The sequence below is a fragment of the Bombyx mandarina genome, chromosome 04, assembly GCF_030267445.1.
Source record: "Bombyx mandarina strain Sakado chromosome 04, ASM3026744v2".
Classification (NCBI taxonomy): Eukaryota; Metazoa; Arthropoda; class Insecta; order Lepidoptera; family Bombycidae; genus Bombyx; species Bombyx mandarina.
The window spans coordinates 1,738,198-1,760,572 of record NC_143211.1 but is presented as its reverse complement, the minus strand read 5'-3'; the positions used below and the strand labels follow the sequence as shown (position 1 = coordinate 1,760,572).

General features: G+C 40.6%; 1 protein-coding gene across 2 annotated transcripts; it reads right to left on the bottom strand.

Moving 5' to 3' along the window:
- Nucleotides 1–691: 691 nt before the first annotated feature.
- Nucleotides 692–21,861, bottom strand: LOC114241172 (E3 ubiquitin-protein ligase TRIM45). Of its 2 annotated transcripts, XM_028171951.2 has the most exons (12): nucleotides 21,725–21,861; nucleotides 18,522–18,802; nucleotides 9,119–9,258; nucleotides 8,321–8,491; nucleotides 7,000–7,173; nucleotides 5,717–5,893; nucleotides 5,089–5,286; nucleotides 4,147–4,360; nucleotides 3,898–3,989; nucleotides 3,285–3,437; nucleotides 2,570–2,705; nucleotides 692–2,046 (listed from the first exon to the last, which is right to left on the bottom strand). In XM_028171951.2, exons 1-12 carry the CDS (start codon nucleotides 21,736–21,738, stop codon nucleotides 1,922–1,924), a joined length of 1,875 nt encoding a protein of 624 aa, XP_028027752.2. In that variant the 5' UTR covers nucleotides 21,739–21,861; the 3' UTR covers nucleotides 692–1,921. The 2 variants fall into 2 exon arrangements, with proteins under 2 accessions (XP_028027752.2, XP_028027751.2); XM_028171950.2 differs by lacking the exon at nucleotides 21,725–21,861 and having other exon boundaries at nucleotides 18,522–19,143.
- Between the last annotated feature and the right edge of the window lie 514 nt (nucleotides 21,862–22,375).

Genomic DNA, 22,375 nt, shown 5'->3' with positions numbered 1-22,375 from the left:
AGTGAGTCGCTCTTATGATTTGGCACTAGATTGACAACTTGAATGAATAAAAGTTAAAAATTGTGCAGTAAATTTAAAAACACCAAAGTGTAAGGATTATCACTTAGAAATATCTCTTCCTAGCAATCCGCCCCATAGATACAGCCGAGTTTCTCGCCGGATCTCCTCAGTGGGCCGCCTTTCCGATCCGGTGGTAGATTCTGCGAAGCACTGCTCTTGCTAGGGCCAGTGTTAGCAACACTTCGGCTTGAGCCCCGTGAGCTCACCTACATGTTAGGGCGAAGCTGAAATAGCCTCTCAAGGCTATCAGCATAGGTAGGGGAAAAGAAAACGAGTAATCCGCCAGAGAGACGCCGTTACATGCAAGGGTTGTGGTTTCGGATTCTGAAAATATCAGAAGAATACTAAGTGAAACTAAAATATCGTATGATGACTTACATCTTTATTATATTTTACAATATAACAACAATAAAATATGCAGCTTATAACGTTCTATCCTATTTTGAATACGATTTTATTTCACGTAAATCCTATTTTATCGTTAAACTATTTTGGTGTTTCCTAACATTTAGGTACATGAGTGGATTGGAATAGACAGTGTCGCCACTGAAACCTAATTTAAGTAATGTTTGTGAGAATCTGTTTCACCAACAAATAGCTTCTGTTCTGTTATCTATATTTGATCTGAGAGTTCACACAAAAAAGATAAGTCAATACAGGCTGGCTGGCAAGAGTTGGATGAGAGAATCCGAGAGTCGTCCCTAGTAGACGGCTGAAGATGACGATGAAAAAGTGACAAAATTACAAATTGATGGATTTTTTAAGTCAAGGAACACAGATAATGTGTGGGAGGCCGCGTGGAAAGATTCCCTTCCTAGTTGTTTATTAAAATAGACTATGAAATGAAATAAAAAAAAATACATTTCGTATTATCATCTACTTTTTTGTCAATTAATCGAGTTCATACTTTATCTTAGCAATTTTGCGAAACTTGTCGTTAATTAATCTTAGCAGACAAACTTATACAACCCTTTCGCAATGAATCGCGCCAAGATAAAATCTTACTCTGTATAGGATGTCAGGAATAAGCAGACAATCAGTATTCCCGCACCTCGATAACTAAATATAAATACATTTCTCGAACGATTATAGTGAAGCCATCGAAAAAAAATCTATCACTTGCAATTAATGGATACTAATTTGTTCATTTAACTACTAGTAAACAATACCGATGGTAGATCTTTTATCTGGAACAGGGAAGTTGTAGTGAATATTTGTTTCGGTTTTCGTAAGTCATATATACAATTAAAACCACTTTTATGGTTTGATACCACGTTCTTGCTGTCATTATATGAAGACATGAGTGGATCATGAGTGGAGTGGGGTTAAGTACCATTTTTAAGATTTTTGTGTTTTTACATTGAATAAAGGTGTTATGTTCACCAATAAACCATATTAGACCTTAAAACTAAGTTATAAAGGCTATTTTTAGAAATTGCATGTGATGAAGGAGTTATGTACGAAGAAAAATACAAGTAACGAAAGATTGTTTACCGTTCTCTCAAAATTTACAATTTGTATCATGTCCCCTTCATCCACTCATGTCTCCATATTATTTGCCACGTTTCGATCGCATTACGCTTTCGTGACTTGATTCATTGCCCGGATCCAGTTCGCAAAAGTGGTTTTAACTGTAGCAGTGTGCTTAGTGCGAGTTTCTTAACGTTCTCGATAGCGTAAAAGTTAACCCAATTTTGTATGCAGTTGGAACAGCGCCCCTAGCGGCAAACGTACGCAAACGATTCCATTCCATACAAATATGAGCTAACTTTTACGCTATCGAGTACGTTAAAAAACTCGGACTAAGCACACGGAACTGCGTTGAGTCGTCTGGTCGTGGATTATTGTGGCCGAACTAGTTTTACAGCGAAAACTGGTAGAGTCGCGATTGGGGGGGCCGGCGCGTGCAGACGGAGTGCCGCTGCGTGGCGCCGCAGCAAGACCAGTGTCGCGTGCCGGGCCAACCCGTGTGGCCGTGCCCGCAACCTTAGGCAATCAAAACATTACAGCTGGTAGGAAGTCGTCGTGGCCTAAAGGATAAGACGTCCGGTGCATTCGTGTTGAGCGATGCACCGGTGTTCGAATCTCAGGCGGGGACCAATTTTTCTAATGAAACACGTACTCAACAAATGTTCACGATTGACTTCCACGGTGAAGGAACAACATCATGTAATAAAAATCAAACCCGCTAAATTATAATTTGCGTAATTACTGGTGGTAGGACCCTCTTGTGAGTCCGCACGGGTAGTTACCACCGTGAAGCAGTAATGCGTTTCGGTTTGAAGGGTGGGACAGCCATTGTAACTATACTGAGACCTTACAACTTATATCTCAAGGTGGGTGGCGCATTTACGTTGAAGATCCAGTAAAGGATCCAGTAACCACTTAACACCAGGTGGGCTGTGAGCTCGTTCACTCATCTAAGCAATAAAAAATAAAACTATGTAATATCAATAATGTTTTACACGGCAATAATGTTTTGTTTTCTGGAATAATTAAAATAGGATACCCTTATATCCTCCCGGCATAGTGGCCCCGCAAGCACAGCTCGCGTCCCTCTTCCCGCCCGAGGAACAGAAGGAACAGCAGTGGTACTGGCCGTTATGGGTCTTACCCACCCTCGCCGCACACGGGAACGGACTACCCTGGGTAATATAAGCCAAACTTATAATTTGCGTAATTACTGGTGGTAGGACCTCTTGTGAGTCCGCGCGGGTGGGTACCACCACCCTGCCTATTTTCTACGTGAAGCAGTAATGCGTTTCGGTTTGAAGGGCGGGGCAGCCGTTGTAAGTATACTTGAGACCTTAGAACTTGTATCTCAAGGTGGGTGGCGCATTTACGTCGTAGATGTCTATGGGCTCCAGTAACTGTACTGAAACTTGTAAGCTCGCCTTCTTGTGCAGAGTAGTACTGAAAGGTAAACGTATGTCCTTCTTTTTTTTCTACTTTAGCTGATAGCCTTGGGAAGCTATTTCAGCGTAACCTTAACCAGTAGGTGAGCTCACGGGGCTCAAACCTGACGACGTTGTTAACACGAAACCTAGCCAGAGCCGTGCTTCGCAGAGTCTACCGCCGGATCGGAAACGTGACCCACTGAGAAGATCCGGCGAGAAACTCAAAGGGGCTGTGTCTGTGGGTTAATTCACTATTCGCCGAGCCCTATGTCGCAAGCGACGGGCTCGACGAGAATGGTGACCGGACCGGACCGGCGTCGGTGTTACCTTAATAGGCTTGTTGGCGACGGTGACGGCCAGCAGGTATGCGCCGGGCGCGGCGGGCGTGAAGGCGAGCGTGTAGCGACCGTCGGCGCGGTCCGACACCGCAGCGCCGGCCGGCCGCGCGCTAGAGTCGCGCCGCCGCAGGTAGCCCGACACCTGCGCACAACCAGACCGCGTCACCTCACAGCGGAAGATGATGTTAGTAGAGCAGGGACACACAATGCGTTGCGGCGCCGGAGCGGTGTCGCTGCGTAGTCTTACATAGAAATATCTATGGCATGTCACACGATGCGCTGCGGCGGCGCACCGGACTTGCAGCCACCGAGACGAAGTGGGGAGGAGTGAATGTGTTACGACGTCGGAGTGGCACCGCTCAATTGTTTATTCGTTACAAGGAATAACAACGTTGCGGCGCCGCAACGCATGGTGTGCCCCCGCTCTTAGAAGCCGACATCCTCTCATTAAATCATAAAATATATAAAGTGTTGAATTATTACAGACAGTTAAAAAAAACGTTTTTTTTTTGCGCGTCCCGTTATTGCTACAAAGAATGTCAGGGTTACTCAAGGATGGATCAGAAATATTTGCAATTAAATAGCTCGATCGTTTCATTCACCTGTTCGCCTCCGCACCAGATGCGCTCATCGTTACTGTCCCTCAGCTCTAGAACTGTCTCGTGTTGACAATTCACCATCAGGTCTTGGAGACCTACAAACAGAGATCAAACTTCAAATTAATCCGGTATTTATATAAGTACTCTATAATGACATAGTTGACGAACTTGGTCATTAAAATTTAACAAAAACAATACTTTTGTACGTCAACCCCTCTGAGAATAAGTCAAACAAAGAAATATATGCATTACCTTCAGTATCCAGCACGCATTTGTCGGGGTCCGGCGCCTGAGTGAGCAGCCGCCCGTACAGCGTGGAGTGCGGCGCGGCGGGGGCCAGCGGCGCGAACCTGACCTCGCACTGGGGAGCCTGCCCCAGCCCCTCTACCTCCGTCACCCTCTCTAACCGCCGGAGGACGGGCCCGCTCAGCGATAGCAACTCATCGTCTCTGGCTCCCGAGAGCAACTGAGGAGAAAATGTGAGATCTAGATAACTGGTAAGACCGACGTTGCGTTGCCCCGCGACGGGGCCTTCGCCCAAAACATGTCGGATCGCCTGGATTAACTCTCGGTGCTTTTAGGCCTCTCAAGCACCGGTCACCGTCCTCGTCGATTACGACGAAGGGTTAGACGAGCGAACTAACCCATATATACAGCTCACTGAGTTTCTCGCCTTATCTTCTCACTAAGTCGCGATTCCGATTCGGTGGTAGCAAACTGCTCTGTTAGCAAATTCTCTCAGGTTGAACCCGTGAGCTCACCTACCTGTCCGGGCGTAGCTGGAATAGCCCCTTAGACTAGCGAATAGATAGGGAAAAAAAGGTAAGACCGAAGAGGCCGGCTGGGGTGGCAAGTAAAATTAGAAGCTACCTGACCTCAAACGTCAATATCAAGTAACAAAGCTTCAAACTTCTTTTTTTGTTATTGCTTAGATGTGTGGACGAGCTCACAGCCCACCAGGTGTTAAGTGGTTACTGGAGCTCATAGACGTCCACAACGTAAATGCGCCACCCACCTTGAGATATAAGTTCTAAGGTCTCAAGTATAGTTACACGGCTGCCCCTCACCCTTCAAACCTAAACGCATCACTGCTTCACGGCAGAAATAGGCAGGGTGGCGGGGTTCCCACCCGCGCGTTCTCACAAGAGGTCCTATTGGTACTCAATTATCGAGTACGCCCCCCCCCCCGCTCACCTCCTGGGCGAAGGCGACGGCTTCGTGCGCGTCCCGCACGCGCTCGTCGAGGCGCTGCTCGTGGCGCCGCACGCCGCGGCGGAACCCGCAGCGCGCCCGCCCCGCGGCCCGCAGCAGCGCGCGCCCGTGCGCCTCCACCGCGCGACTGTACTCCGCCGCCCACGTCTCCACTTCTGATTCCACTTTGGAAGCCTGATCCTGTTTAAATACATGCTATTCTTGTGATCGCAATTAAAAGTACGTTTAGACTCATGGGCGGTCGATCAGTCTGTGACCACGACAACTGAATAGTATTTGAAACGTCCGCAACAATATAATGACTACAAAAACCGCAGGATTTAACCAGAAAAGTGGTTTTGATTATGTTTATAACCCTTTTAGTGCAGAGCTTATTTTAACATACTTTGCAGAATTGAAATGGTTATTTATAAATATTATTCACTTTTTAAAAACGCTTTACATGGGCACGCTAAGACACTTCCGTACAGGTCGATACTCAATACCTATGATCAAAATGCGCAATTGTCGATATTCCGACGCTCCGCACTTTATACACATTAACAGAGAATCGATCTATCGACGATTCGCACTCAGAGGGCTAATAGAACATTCGTGATAGAATACGTACGTCAACTTGAGCGGCATGCACGTGCAGCGCCCTGGCCGCACGCTGCACGTTGCCCGGCACGTGCGCGGCGCGGTCGCAGGCGGCGCGCAGCACGCGGGCGCGCTCGGCCGCCGCGCGGGACGCCGCCGCCAGCGCGTGCCCGCCGTGCGACACCACGCAGCACTCTCGGCACACAACCTTACAAACATCCACGTTCACTTGCCAAAGACCTTATACAACGGCAGATATGTACTATTTTTTCTAAGCCAACATCTTATCTTATACCTTTAAACGAACAATTCTTGTATATATAATCTGAATCTCGGAAACGGCTCCGAAAACGATTTTCATAAAATTTAGTATACAGGGGATTTCGGGGGCGATAAATCGATCTAGCTACAATTTATTTTCAGAAAATGTTGTTTTGTTCGTGTTTTCAATAATCAACTTTATCGATAATGAACTTTATAACTCTTCCCGACATCTATTGGCGAATAATAATACTATTTTTCTTAATTGAGAGCAACTAACTGCTTTAAAGACACAACAAGATAGCGTTATCAAAAAAGAAAAACCGTCTACTTATCTAGTCTAGTCATCGTCTAGTTAAACATTATAATTGAAGACATGAGTGGATGAACCGGTTAAGTACCATTTTTAAGATTTTTGAGTTTTTTTTGAATGTTTAGTTTGAATGAAAGTGCCTATAAACCATATTAGACTTAAAACTCAGGGTTCAAGGCTATTTTCTAGAAATTGCATGCGATGAAGGAGTTATGTACGAAGCAAAAATACAAGTATCAAAAGTTTATTGCCCGTTTTCTCAAAATTAACAAATAGTATCATATCCCCTTCAGCCACTCATGTCTTCAATTAATAGTAGTGTAGCGCGAAGCAGTTACATTTTCCGGTTTGAAAGGTTGAAAAGCCTTTAGACAAATAATAAACTTCATGTCTGAACATTTGACATAGTTCAGAAATCTAAATAGTAGTAATCATTTAAGTTGGTTTTCCACAAACGCAATAATAAAATTTGATTAAAGTTAAAACACCGAAAAATTATGGCCGTTTTCCAATTACAGCACAAAAGCGCATTATGCGGCATAATAATTAACCATTACTTAATGATAGTGACTCAGTGACGCACAATGCCGAATTATGCTGAAGCTTAGTTGAGCATTATGCCGCATAATGCGCTCTTGTGCTGTAATTGGAAAACGGCCTATGTTTTTTTTTTCGATTACCTCAGTTAAGTTGAAATTAATAAGGGGGACCGATCAACTTCAGCCTAAAGTATTGAATACCTGTTGACAAGTAGCGCAGTAGATGCACAGTTCGGCCTTGGGATGTTGCGAGCAGTATCTGACGGGAGGGTGTAGCGGCTCCAGTACGTGTCTTGCCGTGGTCGGCTGCCTCTCGTGGGCGTCGCCGCACGATGAGCATATGCTGATCAGGCATTTCCCGCAACGACTCACAGCCTATAAGGGAAATACGACTCTTGATTTTGGATTTTAGAGGATCAGGCAAAAGGCGCGGCGCTCCCACGCTTGCCATCTCTATACCAGAGACAATCACTGCACCGTTTAAAAGTAATCATGGATAAACATTAAAAAAATTCAATATAAATTTGATTTTGCAGCTAAAATAATATACATATGAAAAACAGAAATAATGCGAGCAGAGGCTCAGCCAGGAGGGGAGGGATTTGCTAACATCTGCTCGAGCGTCTCCAAAGGAGACCTAACAATTCAAGAGCAGCTGCTTCGCGAATGCATCTACTATCAGATCGGAATCGTGACCCGTTGAGAAGATCCGGCGAGAAACTCAGCGGGCACGACCAATTGTTCATAGGCAATATACTATACATATACGAATGTTTTGGATTTATTGCGATCCGAGTAAGGATATATCACTCCAAATAATTTATTTCTACACATTAAAGTAAACGCTAATGTACCGTAAGGTGACATTACAGTAATTCGTAAGAACGCACGTTTAGTTGATTGGAACTGACATGCGCCATTGAATTCCCCACGTGTGGTTATATTCTTAAAATAAACAGTTTGGGAAGGGACGTGCGCACTGATTTATGAAAAGAGATTAATCATTTTTGTATTTTCTAATAATTGTGTTCGGAATTAATTTATCTTTTAGTTATTTTTTAAATACACATTTTTTTAAAAATTTGAGCAAATAAATCCATTGATTTTATGGGGATTTCGGATACAAGGCTATATCATATCTCAAATAGATGTCTTTTTGTTTCCTCGAAGTACAACTCTGCAAGTACCTTGCTTAAAGATCAGCGAAGGAACTTTACTTATAACGTTACGGGGGCACACCACTCGTCTTAATGTATGCTATTATGTTATCCATTCATTGCAATATCTTATTCATTGATCATCACGGCTTCTTCTAGTTATACTAGCTTAAGACAGAAATACTCAAGGCCAATCTGAATTTAATTTGAACCCACACCCAGACATTGCGTGAAGACCGAATATCTCCATTAGTAAGGCGAAAATATTGGCCACTCTATATATCCTTCAGCTAGGATCAGCAAGACACGTCATACCAGTACACCAAACTTCACTTTTTCACATGCTTTTTAAATCAAATTTAAACCTTATGGTCACTGTCGCAAAGGTCACAGAGCACCGCCACACCGTTCTCATGTGAGTTCATCTTCCGAAGCAGCACGTAGTTGAGGGGCAACGCCGCTATACCTCCCAGAGGGAGCGCACTCTCTTGACCGCATGTTGGGCATACCACGAATTGCACGCTTTTACCGGAAATCTTCGGAGGAAACATTGAATGAATAGGTTTAGATTTGCTGGATGTTGGTTTATAAATGAGGTCGTGGAGTTGGAACGGTATTGAAATTGTAATTTTTGTTTTGTGTCAATAACGCGGGGCATAACAATTTGTTAAGGGAAAGTTACTAATATCAATCACTACTTATGTTTCTTTTTGCTTAGATAGGTGGACGAGTACACAGCCCACCTGATTTTATCGGAGCCCATAAACATCTACAACGTAAATACTGCCACCCACCTTCGACTCGAGTTCTAAGGTCTCACTTTTAACTACAGCTGCCCCGCCCTTCAAACTAAAACGCATTACTGCTTCACGGCAGAAATAGGCAGGGTGGTGGTACTTACCTGTGCGGACTATACAGGATGTTATTAAAGGTACCCGAAACAGGAACGAAAATAGCAAGAACATTAAACTACACATTAAACTTTCACATTCTGAACTAAGCAAAAGTACTTTTGATCTTATTCACTTTTATTATGAACCAGTGGACCACGGTCACATTGATCCTATATTTTTTTTTTTTTTTTTTTCCTACAAATTCGACAGTCACGGTGAGACGTGACCGGTTTTCACCAGTTCGATGAAATTTTAGAAATAGTCACCAACCTTTCTTGTCAGAATACCGTATTTCTTGTTTTTGTGCTCCCAACTGCCCTCAGAGTCGGAATGTCTCAAGTCACTCTCGTATCCGGATCCGGCGGAACCCAAGCCTGATCCTGATTCAGCAGGATCTTGTTGGATTGACTCTAAAATGAAATGCGTACCAAAAAATCGTAAATATTACTTAATTTCAATAATTGGTCGACAGTAATTTGAACCATTTTATTTATGTAAGAAACAAAATCAGTTTTTGCAGTATTGTTCAAACTAGAGAATATTTAGGAATAGTTCGTGCGACTGCCAGCAGATGGTCTGAGGAATTGTTCAATTTGATCCTGTCATCTCTTTGTTACTCATGAGCTCATCTACGATTCCGTCCTCCTCGAGCACTTGGAATTACTCTTAATTTCCTACCCAACCTTTGTCCTAACTCTTATCTATATATAGGTATATAAAAATGAATTGCTGTTCGTTAGTCCCACTAAAACTCGAGAACGCCTGGACCGATTTGGCTAATTTTGGTCTTGAATTATTTGTGGAAGTACAGAGAAGGTTTAAAAGGTAGATAAATGTATGAAAATGCTCGGAATTAAAAAAATATAACAATTTTGTTTTTCCTTTGATGTATCTCCCGTCGGACGGATTCGTTTTGTTTGTTTTAGTTTATTTTATACAAAAGTTTAGGTCTTTTATTTATCGATTGAGGCATTACGAAGTCTGCCGGGTCAGCTAGTCTAGAATAATTATCGTTTCTTGATGTTCCATTTTAAACCGTATGTATGGTAGCCGATTGTTCTTGGCATTGATCGTGAATGACTCATGAGCTTTGACGAAAAATACGGCTTATTTTACTGAATTAACATTTAATACGTACAAATGAATAAATGTAATAAATATATCCACTTGACATCGGTTAGCCATGAGATCGTATATAAAAGAATATCTCATTATCTTTATTTATTTATTGCTTATGTGGTTGGACAAACTTACGGCCCACCTGAAGTTAAGTGGTTACCGGAGCCCATAGATATCTACAAACGTAAATGCCGCCACCCACCTTGAGATAAGAGTTCTAAGGTCTCAGTTTTATTAAGTAGAATGGCTTCCCCACCCTTCAAACCGAAACGCATTGCTTCACGGCATAAATAGGCAGTGGTGGTACCTATCTGTGTAGACTCACAAGACGTCCTACCACCATTATGTAACAGTTAGTAAATCAGAGTGATTATAAATCCATATATTTTGGGCGCAAACCTCAATGCAACATGTCAACATTGTCGGTATTGAGTCATCGGGTGTTGGCAATGAAATTTATTTTAGGTTGAACAGAAAATAGTCGTCATTTTATTCATACCTAATCGTAAACGAAGTCCCGAATGGCCTTGGCAAGTGACTCATCAGGTTTTAAAATAGTTTTAGCTTTTGAATGATATAATAAATCATTATGAATGTTTTGAAGAGTAAAAACTTTAGTAATTTCTAACAACCAATGGGCTAGGGTATAAAAAAACAGGGTTTATATGTTTACGGTCTTGTTTTTTATTGCTTAGATGGATGGACGAGCTCACAGCCTACCTGGTGTTAAGTGGTTACTGGAGCCCATAGACATCTACAACGTAAACGCGCCACCCACCTTGAGATATAAGTTCTTAGTACAGTATAAGGTCTCAGTATAGTTACAACGGCTGTCCCACCCTTCAAACCGAAACGCATTACTGCACACGGCAGAAATAGGCAGGGTTGTGGTACCTACCAGTGCGTACTCACAAGAGGTCCTACCACCAGTAATTACGCCAATTATAATTTTGCGGGTTGGATTTTTATTACACGATGTTATTTCTTCACCGTGGAAGTCAATCGTGAACATTTGTTAAGTACGTATTTCATTAGAAAAATTGGTACCCGCCTGCGGGATTCGAACACCGTTGCATAGGTCGATACGAATGCACCGGACGTCTTATGCTTTAGGCCACGACGGCTTCCATCAGAGTTACATCAGCAGCCCCGAAATGAATTTTGCGTTGCACATACTGAGATAGATAGATTGACGGAAAAGTAAATGTAATGGTGAATATAATAAGTGTATATTATAGGCTATAGGGCATTCTAACGTATGTAGACTGTTCACAGCCTATTAGCATCATTAAGGTAACTCTGCGTTAAAGCATGGGCGTAAATTATCCATCCTCTATTTATGCAAAGTATCCTTGTTACCCTAATCCGATACGTAAATACGCTTAGTTTTTTTTTCCACTGGCTTCTGAAATCATATTCTATATTATTTATGACATCTACAATCGGGGTTTGCAAAGTTCTCAGCGGCGAAGGCAGCTTTTCTGTGCTTCTGTCATTACTATGTTCCGTTTTTTTTTCTTACCTATGCTGATAGCCTTGAGAGGCTATATCAGCCTCGCCCTAACGTGTAGGTGAGCTCACGGCAGTGTTTCGCAGAATCTACCATCGGGTCGGAAACGCGACCCACTGAGAAGATCCGGCGAGAAACTCAGTGGGCTGTGTCTGTGAGTTAATTCGCTCGTCGAGCCCTTCGTCGCAAGCGACGGGTTCGACGAGGACGGTGACCGGTGCTTGTGGTACCTAAAAGCACCGTTAATGGATCGGGAGGATCCGTAATGACATGTTTTGGGCGACGACGACTGTTTACCATTCGGTCTACAGGATCGGGTATGTCGTTTCGCGATCGACAGCCTCACCCACAATACTTAATTACGTCCCGAAAATAACTATAACTCTTTGATAAGGTTTTGTTGACATGTTGCAAAACTAGACGAACCACAAATTCGGCTTGGAAACTACTTCTATCAATCAAAACCATTCAAAATAAGACAAACAAACGGATATCACTTAGCGTAAGCTACCCATAAGCCACGAAACATCAAAGAAATTAAACTGCAATAGTAAACAAAGCATTCGGTGTTCATAATTCGTAAATTTCGTTGCGGTTCAGCTGAATTACAATTTTGATTCGAGTTTATTCGCTTCCCGCGTCTGTTTTCTGTTTAGAATATTTTTTTATTTACAAGTGTCTGGAATGATTCATTTAATGCGAGTTTTATGAGTGGCTCGCGAACAGATCTGCTTTATGCAAATAGACTGAAATGTGGACAATGGCTGTCATAGTTTTCAAATAGTAAAGGAAACGTCCAGCCTAACGTGAGATGTGTAGTGACGTTGTGAGGCCTATAAAAGTTAATATATTAGGTATAATATATCAGTTTACGTTGAAAAAAATGTTTTATTGCCCTAGCAGGCTGACGAGCATACGGCCCGCCTGATGGTAAGTGGTTACCGTCACTCATGGACGTCAGCAAGGCCAGGGGCAGAGCCAAGCCGCTGCCTACCGCTTAAAACTCTCCACAAGCCTCGTTTGAAGAAGGACATGTAAATAGGATCTTCAGGCATCTGTCAAATATATTGTGTTCTATGATGACCGCCACAGTCATTCGTCGAAGACATTAGAATGCGAACAACTATAGTACCTAATTATAGTATTTTTGAAAAAAAAACATATCCTCCTTGGGATGTACAAACCTATTCAAATCGTAGAGCATGCTATGGTATCAAAACGTAACACATTTAAATTATATCAGTTTCCGTTTTAATAACATTACATTACTTCATTAAATAAATGCATTTTCATTTCTAAAGGAACTTATGGCCGGACTAGGTAGGTGTATACATATAATCGTGTATAAATCAATATACAGAGTCGTCAGGTTTGATTGAGCCCTGTGAGCTAGCCTACAAGCTTGGCGAATCTAGAATTTTCTAGATTTGAGGCTACTAGAATAGGTCGGAAATATATATATATATATATATATATATATATATATATATAACAGTAGTTAGTATATAATAGTAATTTATTAAAGTTAAAACATAATAAAGTTAGTATATAAAAGTAGTATAGAACAGTAGTTGGCGTATTATGGGAGATAGTGATCACATAACGACGTGGGCTTCACTGACCACCTAAATCAGCTGGTCCTCTCATCAAGAGCAATAAACATTAGTATGTTACTGACATGACAATAGCTAGTAATCTACGCGGTAATAACCACAGTCCGCCGTCAGGGTGGCGTGTTTATTTATAGTCACTACAAGTTCCGGCGTTACCGTTCGCATTAATGATTGAGCTTCTAAAAATGTACTGCAGTGTATCAAAAACAACATTTTCACAAAAAAAAAGAAAACCCACTTAAATTAAATAAAGTTGATAATTTCATCATCAGTCTATAATAATATGCATTTTTAAGGATAACTCAAAAACTCCTGGTTAGGTCTTGATAAAATTTAAGTGGGACCTATAAAAAGCACCAGCTTTCAGGAGAGCAAGTAAAAAAAGAATCATCAAAATCGGTTCTCATGAAAAAATGTTCTGAAGTAAAACACATAAAAAATACATTGGAATTTAAAACCTCCTTCTATTTTGAAGCCAGTTAAAACTGTCAAGAGTTTTTTTCATTGGCTTGTTTCATTTCATTGAACAGTCGACTGATGTCATGTTTATAGCAATAGGCTCAGACGCAAGGTCCATAAATAAATATATTACGATGAACGAAAACGAAATTAAATAAGGATTTATTGAAATAATGAAATCTGTTCAGAAATAAAGGAGTTGTGAGCGTTTTAATCTAATAGACAGGGAGCATGCTTCATTGAAGAATGACGTAATTATTCACATCTGTCGTACAGACTATATTAAATCTTTACGCGAAAGAGACAGGAGGGTGGGGCAGCCGTTTAACTATTACTTTAGAACTCATATCTCAAGGTGGGTGGTGGCATTTGCGTTGTAGATGTCTATGGGTTCCGGTGACCACTTGCGGGTGGGCTCATCCACCCAGCAATGCAGTAAATAAAAAAGGAGGCCCTTCTCAATCTCCTACAAAACAATGAATAATAATGTCTAATAAATAAATTAACAATTGTATTTTAGCTTAGATTTTTTAAATTATTTATTCAACGTACCGATGTATATATACATACATATCGTATTATTTAACAAAAAACTTCAAGTATCTAACAATCCAAATTTCTTTTTCACTGCTCATAAGTCGCCTATTTTTTTTATGATTGAGGGATTACTAGTGACCCGGAGGCCTTTCCAGTTCACTTTCACTAGGACAGGTGGGCGAGCACGAGCTCAGCTAGGAGGGATGGAATTTGCTAACAACTATCAGAGCGCCTCGAAAGGAGACCGAACGACTCAAGAGTAGCTGGTTCGCGAATGAATCTAATACCGGATCGGAATCGCGACCCGCTGAGGAGATCCGACGAGAAACTCAGCGGGCTGATATTTAGGTTAATTTGCATGTCGAACTCTTTGCCGATTTCGACGAGTACTGTTACCGGCCCATTTTGCTGAGACCACCACCTCGTATATCAAAGTTGGCGGTATCTGCTTTATTATAAATACATGCTTGTAGTAGTATAGAAGACTGCGTGGGGGCTCTGTTGTCTCCACTACACTTGACATGTCATTATCGATCAATTACACCTTTATAGAACATCGGCTAGGTCAAGTGTTGTAGGGCTTCTGTGCGAGCCGTTTGCCTCTAGGTCATTACTGTTTTCACTATAACACACGAGCTTAATGGCCACAATATATTTATAAAGCATATACCGACTAACCAACCTCTATAAGCAAAAAGTACACGAATAATTAAAGTTAAAAAAAAAACTCGTACATAACCTTTACTAGCATTAAAAATGTGAATTAAATGGCTGAATAGATTTAGGTAGAATTTGGTTCAAGAATTTTTTTAAGCCTGGATTATGTAACGCATACGATACTTTTATTATGATAGATGACATGACTAAAGCGCTGCTATATCTATGTGCTATAAATAAATTCGCCAGTTTCTTTCTGATTTTAATTAACAACAATATCTACAAATATACTGGTAGTTTATCTTACCACATCTTGACAAAAGCAGTGAAAGAGATACGAGTTATTTATCCCGGAAAATAAAAATGATTTTTTTTGGTTACAAAATTTAACGCAGGCGAGGCCGTTGGCTTTTTTTCCCTACCTAAGCTGATGGTCTAGAGAGACCATGTCAGCGTCACCGGGTTAGTAGGTGAGCTCACGGGGCTCAAACCTGACGTTGTTGCTAACACGAACCCTAGCAGGAGCCATGCTTCGCAGCGGATCGGAAACGCGACCCACTGAAAAGATCCGGCGAGAAACTCAGTAGGCTGTGTCTATAGGTTAATTTACTCGTCGAGCCCTTCGTCGCAAGCGACGGGTTCGGCGAGGACGGTGACCGGTGCTTGGGGTACCTAAAAGCAGCGTTAGTGGATCGGGAGGACGTGAGATGACGTGTTTTGGGCGACGTCGACAGCCGTTGGCAACAAATAGTATTGTATAAATAATACTAATCTGTAAGGTTTCAATGTATTATGGCGTTTTTGCTTATGGCTACCAAATCTCTATTTATAGCTTTTTTTTTCGATATCATATTGCGTAAGTGTACTTAGGATGATATTAAGTTGTTCTGTTGCATTTTTAACGTGTCCTTAGTAAGGATAACCGTCGAAATCCATAGCTACGGAACCACAGTTTATTTGCGATGGACTAATCGCTTGCTCCTCGCTACTGTTGCACTCGATTAATGGCTCAATAACACGAAATGTGTCGTTAACACGTTAAGTGACCGTTCTGTATAAAGGGTGCTCTGTTTTATACGTTTTTATGTCTTTTTGAATGTTCACAGATGTTCGTTTCGCTCTTTTATTGATGCATAGGGTATTTATTATTGATTTGGGACGTTCTTTGAAAAGGTAAGATGTCGCAATTTGTTTTACTATGGCTACTGAATTTGTTTGTGCGAAATGTATTATGTTTACAATTTCCCATGTTTCAAAACCTTCACGTTTTTTTTGTTATCACGGAAACCCTAAGGAAACCATGGAAGTTTTTTGTATAATAATGATGAGCCTTAACTATTTTTTTCTTTTATTTGTTTGTTTCTGTTTAGTTTATTGAATTAAAACTTTGTTTTATATTGGTATTTTAGCTGGAGTAATAGGTATCACGAAAGTACGGACAAAATGAGGTATTGGCCTGGTTTAATTAAACTAATTTGTATTACAAAGATCGGGAAAACTTGTAGTATATAAAGAACGCACACCTTAAAATGTAAAGGAATCGATCCACAAAAGCAGATTCCATGGCCCAAAGTGATTTTGAACTAAAGGTTTTTCTACGCTGATAGGGCTATCAATGCTGATTCCGATTTACTGGTGGCAGGACCTTTTGTGAGTCCGCACGGGTAGATACCACCACCCTGCCTATTTCTGCCGTGAAGCAGTAATGCGTTTTGGTTTGAAGGGCGGGGTAGCCGTTGTAACTATACTGAGATCTTAGAACTGATATCTCAAGGTGGGTGGCGCATTTATGTTGTAGATGTCTATGGGCTCCAGTAACCACGTAACACCACGCTGTAAGCTCGTCCACCCATCTAAGCAATAAAAAAAAAACACACCTTGTGTTTTAGGTACTTGTTGCAACACGACATTCGGGAAAAATCCTCGAATCAATCTTTACGACCTTATTAACGATCGATACCTAAGAATATTTTTATTTGCCACCATTAAAACAAAAACACGTTGTTATTTTAAATTTACATTTTGATTGTTATTTCGAAGTTTATAAAACTGAGGCTACAACAGATTATGTGAAACGTAAAAATTAAGTATTGTTTTACAGCAGTCATAAAATTATCATGCGAGAGGTAATTGGAAGTGAAGATTCCTAATTAATTTCTCTTTAATTTTATCTTCTCGCTCGTGGTTAGGTACTACGTATGTCGATTTTGTTTGATTGATTGATTTTGTTTACGAAGTTTGATTTTGATCCTCGGTAGGGATATCAAACATAATTCGATTTCAAAATAATCTGAATATGTGGTGATTGCATATATTTATTAATTTTGTGTGTGACAATAATATTATAATATAAGGAAACGAGCAAGACCTGAGTTTTTTTGCTTTAGCGGGATGAATGAGCTCACTGACCAACTGATGCGGTATGAGGTCGAAATCTCAATTGTCTTGTGTGTTGAATAGCAGCATCGACCTTGAAACCGGAACGTCTGACTGAAATGGACCAGATGATGGTACACACCCGTGCGCGCTTAGAATAAGGCCTACACCAAATGGTTGGCGAACACTCTTGATAGGGTTCGTGTTAGCAACGTCATCAGGTTTGAGCCCCGTGAGCTCACCTACTAGTTAAGGCGACGCTGATATAGCCTCTCAAGGCTATCAGCTTAGGTAGAAAAAAAACAAAAACCTGGCGATCAAACGCTGCTACCCATTGTCGGATGATTCTGTCAAACGCCTTTTACGACATCAACGAGAATAGATGGCATTGCGCTAGTCTAAAGAAAACTACACAGTCTAGGAGAAGGTTTACAGTGAAACTGTATTCCGAATCGATTTGTAAAACCATATAGCAAAACGTACTTCAATTAAAATACTTTTTGATTGTGATTATGTAGGTATATTTCGGCTTCCGTAACCCAGAAGTTAATTAGGATTTATCGGAGGACGATCAGCATTAATAGTCGGTACTATTAAGTAAATTATGAAGACCATTTTCTCTTATTTTGTATGTTAATGTTCTCACTTTCTGATTTTTAAATGGCGAAACAGTTACATTAATTAGGACGGGAGAGACAATAGAATATTCAAGTGTCTTTTTTAACCTACTAGTAGCTGGTAGGCTAAGGGTCTATTCCAACTACGTTCAGACTGGTAGAGTTTGCTAACACTAGCATAAGCAGTCCTGAACTGAATCTACCGCCGGATCGGAATCGCGACTCAAGGAGATCCGGCGAGAATCTATCAAGAAATCCAATACGAGTCAAGTCTACAGGGGTGCACTGGAATTCTCGTTGTGACGTTAAATAGTATCGGGCGATCTCTTACTATTAGATAAGTCACGGCATACATATTTGTGTTAAACAACGTTTAAATACAATGGCTAGTTCTAAAAGTTATTCCCTATTTGGGAAAAAAAAGGAATCTTTGTACCCATGGCCACAGAAGTTAAATGGTCATTTTTAGTACTTTGATTCTCTGCATCGTGTAAATAATGTAATACTCTCAAAATTTATTAATATGGATACGTAAACACATTGATTACAATTCGAACGATTCGCGTGTTTTAATATAATGCATACGCCGCTACGATTTTTGATAAAAATTCCCAAAAAAAAATTTCCTTGCTCTTATAGGCAGACAAATATACGGCTCGCCTGACAGTGAGCGTTTACCGTTGCTCATCGACATCAGCAATCCTAGGAGCACAGCCAAATCAATGCTTACAAGACATCATGTACCTACTACGTATAAAATTTAATAAAACGAATAGTACACATACCTCTATCGACTTCGCTCCACAATTCACAAGCACCCTCCTGATGCAGACCCTGAAGACAGCTGGTGCAGAAGCTGTGGAGGCAGCCCAGCAGCCTCGGTTCCACCAATTCTTTCCTACATATCCCGCAGATCCACTCCTTCAATACATATTTTTTGTCGTAAGCTGAGGTCCTTGGCGCTATAGACAGGCTTTGGCTAGCCGGTCGGGTCCTTAAAGGACTATTACCGGCACTTATTGATGAGGGTTCCAGTGACTTCCGCTTGTCCTTCTTGCGGGTGAAGCTGCCGAAGATGTACAGTATACGATCTACTTCCATTGCGATATATCAAATATTTTATTAAACAAGTTTGAGACCCATTATTTCTATTTGTACAGTTGAAAATTACAATCACAAAAATAAAACAATTAATTTATTTTTTGCAGTGTATGCAATCACAGGTAATTTTTTTTCGGTTTATCTTTAATATAATTTTCACGAAATACACTGTAAGTAGACGTTCTAGAACATTAATGATTTTGTAATGGTAAAAACATTATAATTGAAGCAAGTCTCGGGCGAAGTCGCTATGAAGACGAGCGGTATAATGCAACGTCTTTCCTCCAATAGCTCCTACGTTCAACTGAATATAATTAACCTACGCGAAAGATGCAGAAGATATTTAAAAAATTCTTTAAACCCGCTTGTTTTGTGTTTCTGTAATAAGGGACTATCGATTCGAGACAAACTGTTTACAGACTGTACAGAGGTTATTATTATCGATTTCCTAATTCCGTATATGTAACATTTTTATTTTACTAAATTGTTTATTGGTGTCTGTCGGGCTAGAATTGCGCTTTCTTCTTTTTTATTTATTTATTGTTTAGATGGGTGGACGAGGTCATGCCCCACCTGGTGTTAAGTGGTTACCGGAGTCCATAGACATCTACAACGTAAATGGCGCCACCCACCTTGAGATATGAGTTCTAAGGTCTCAGTATAGTTACAACGGCTGCTACCCCACCCCTCAATCCGAAACGCTTTTCTGTTTCACGGCGGAAATAGGCAGGGTGGTGATACCTACCCGCACGGAATCACAAGACGTCTTACCACCAGTAATTACGCAAATTATAATTTTGTCAATCGTGAACATTTGTTAAGTACGTATTTCATTAGAATAGTTGGTACCTTGCCGGGATTCGGGATTCGAACACCGATGCATCGCTCGATACGAATGCACAGGACGTCTTATCCTTTAGCTCACGACGACTTCAAAACTTCTCTTTGCCTAAATGCCCCTAAGGGGTCTAAGTGATTCACCGGAGAATAGGTAATATCATTCTCTTAGTATTATAACAGAGACAGCGATAGCCCAATGGAAGATACTGGTGGTAGGTCGTATTGTGAGTAGACTTGACGGGAGTAAAACATTCTATCTATGTACGCTCTGATGCAATCATGCATTCCTGTTTGAAGGGTGATACAGTCCTTATGGAGAATGTAGTTAATAAGGACTGTATCACCCTTCATTCTCCTGTTAACTACATTCTCCTGTTTTAAGGTTGGCCTCGACATTTGCGATGGACAACATGGGCGGTGGGGTAAGCAGCGCGCTTGTTCCTATGCAATAAATAAACATTAAATGACCCTAAATAGTTTTTTCTTCCAAATTCATTTGTAATTACAACAAATAGGTAGTCGTTCGATTATTTTCTTAATGAAAATGTCATATTGACACTATTCGTTAAAAATGTTTTTATCTATTTATTGCCCTTATAGGCTGATGAGCATACCGCCTACCTGTACGTGAGTGGTTACCCCACATAGACTTTTTTTTCGGGCCGGGGCTGAACCTCCTGAGGTCCCCGCGCCTAAGAGGGCGCTCGAGTATGTAGCACTTAACGATCTGCTGATGTTGGGAGCAGACCGCGGGCCCAAGGAGTTTTAGGGCCCTACCGCACTAAAAGACTCCCCTGCACTCTTACACCCGACGTCCGATCTCCGAGATAAGGCAAGGAGGGCAAAGAGAAGAAGACCACTAACGCCACAAGCTCCAATATTTAAGTATCGCTGTCTAAACATTCTACTTATCGATTCTATCGCGGTCATGTAAATTGTCGTAAACTTAACTAAACTAAGCGTTAACAAAAAATCCGTTTAAAAATAAAACAGGGTCTTCCCCATTATACGTGAGGACCATTATTTGAGCTTAATGGTTTTCTATTTTGGTAAAGCTTAGTATTATTATTTTTTTCGTTTCCTTGCCTTTTAAGTAATATGCACTTTGTGTAAAATTAATAACTGACTGATTGACTCGGTAGTGCGGTAGTTTGCGATTAGCTGTAGCACTGAGGATTGTGGCTTCGATTCCCACATCGGGTAACATACCTGTTATGAACAGGCTTGTTTGCACTAGGTACGTCTTTTTTTTTATTGTTGTATAGGCAGACGAGCATACGGCCCACTTGATGGCGAGTGGTCACCGTCGCTCATAGACGTCAACAATGCCAGGGTAGAACCAAGCCGCTGCCTACCGTTTAATACTCTCCACAAGCCTCGTTTGAAGACATGTCATGAAAGACTTGCATATTGCAAGATCCATATTCTAGCATCATCTATTAAGGCTCTAACGTTTTATACAGATGTTTTATTACACTAGATCTAATTGAATCCTAAAAATAATTCCATGCCTGCAAATTGTGTTTAAATACGTTCAAGTGTACACGTGCAATCCAAATTAAGATCGTGTAATGACCGGAAGGCCAAACGTCAATAAAGTGGGGTTTCCTGTGACAGAATTAGACGATTTATATTACTTCTAAACTCATACTATGTACTCATTAACTCAAATGTATTTGTGTCTTGATCTTTGTTATTCACTCGTTGTGAAATAGCTAGTTTTTTGGCTACCAATCGTGAGCACCTGTGAACAAATATGAACTTACATATCTACAAAATAAAAATTCGTGGTAGATCCTCATATCGGCATCTGTTAGCAATTTTGCATGAATTATTGAATGGCATACACGATTTAAAAAAGTAACCAAACTTGTTAATCATTCTTTTAATTTAAGCTGCACAATTTTTTTCATCTTCTACATTGCACGTGATGAAAATTTGTACTTGAAGCTTTTCTGGTTACATAAATACCTAAATACTTCCAATAAGAAAATATGTCCCGATATTTTATATATAATGCTAAAATATAAACAGTAAAAATATTTACCATAAATTATTCATTTAAGAGAAAAAACGATTTATCGTTGTTGATTTTCGGATATGGAACGCGCGCTGACCTACATTTGGCGCGAAAACTAATGTCAGCTATTTTTCCCGCCAGCGACGCGTCCGCACGCCTTGCGCCGTTCGTGGACCGTAACTGAGATTATACATTTCATAGGTTTCCCATTAAACTGTAACGAATTTCCTTTTCGATTTGCAATCTATTGTACTATTTACAATTTGTTTTTTTTTTCGAAGCGTCATTTCCTTTACATTTACTATTTTTTATGACTAATCACTAGCTCTGTGAATTTAATTTAACCCCTTGAGGCCACTAGCATAGGTAGAAAAAGAAAATAGCTAATCAAAAGGTGTCGACTCGCTTAATGTACAAACATTACGACATCGATCATTCTTTATAGCATAATTTATGACATTAAAATAAGCTACGGAAACTATTACGCTACGGAAGGTACTATGAAGGAATTATGGAGAAAGTTTACTAGTTCAAGGTAATGAGGGTCGCTTAACCGTTTTTATATTTATTTCAAATATGTACTCATTCGAATCGTGTCTTATTTAAGAATCAATACTAAATCAATACATTTCATACCGATATCGATGGTATTATAGAGACCACCGTGAAAATTTCAAA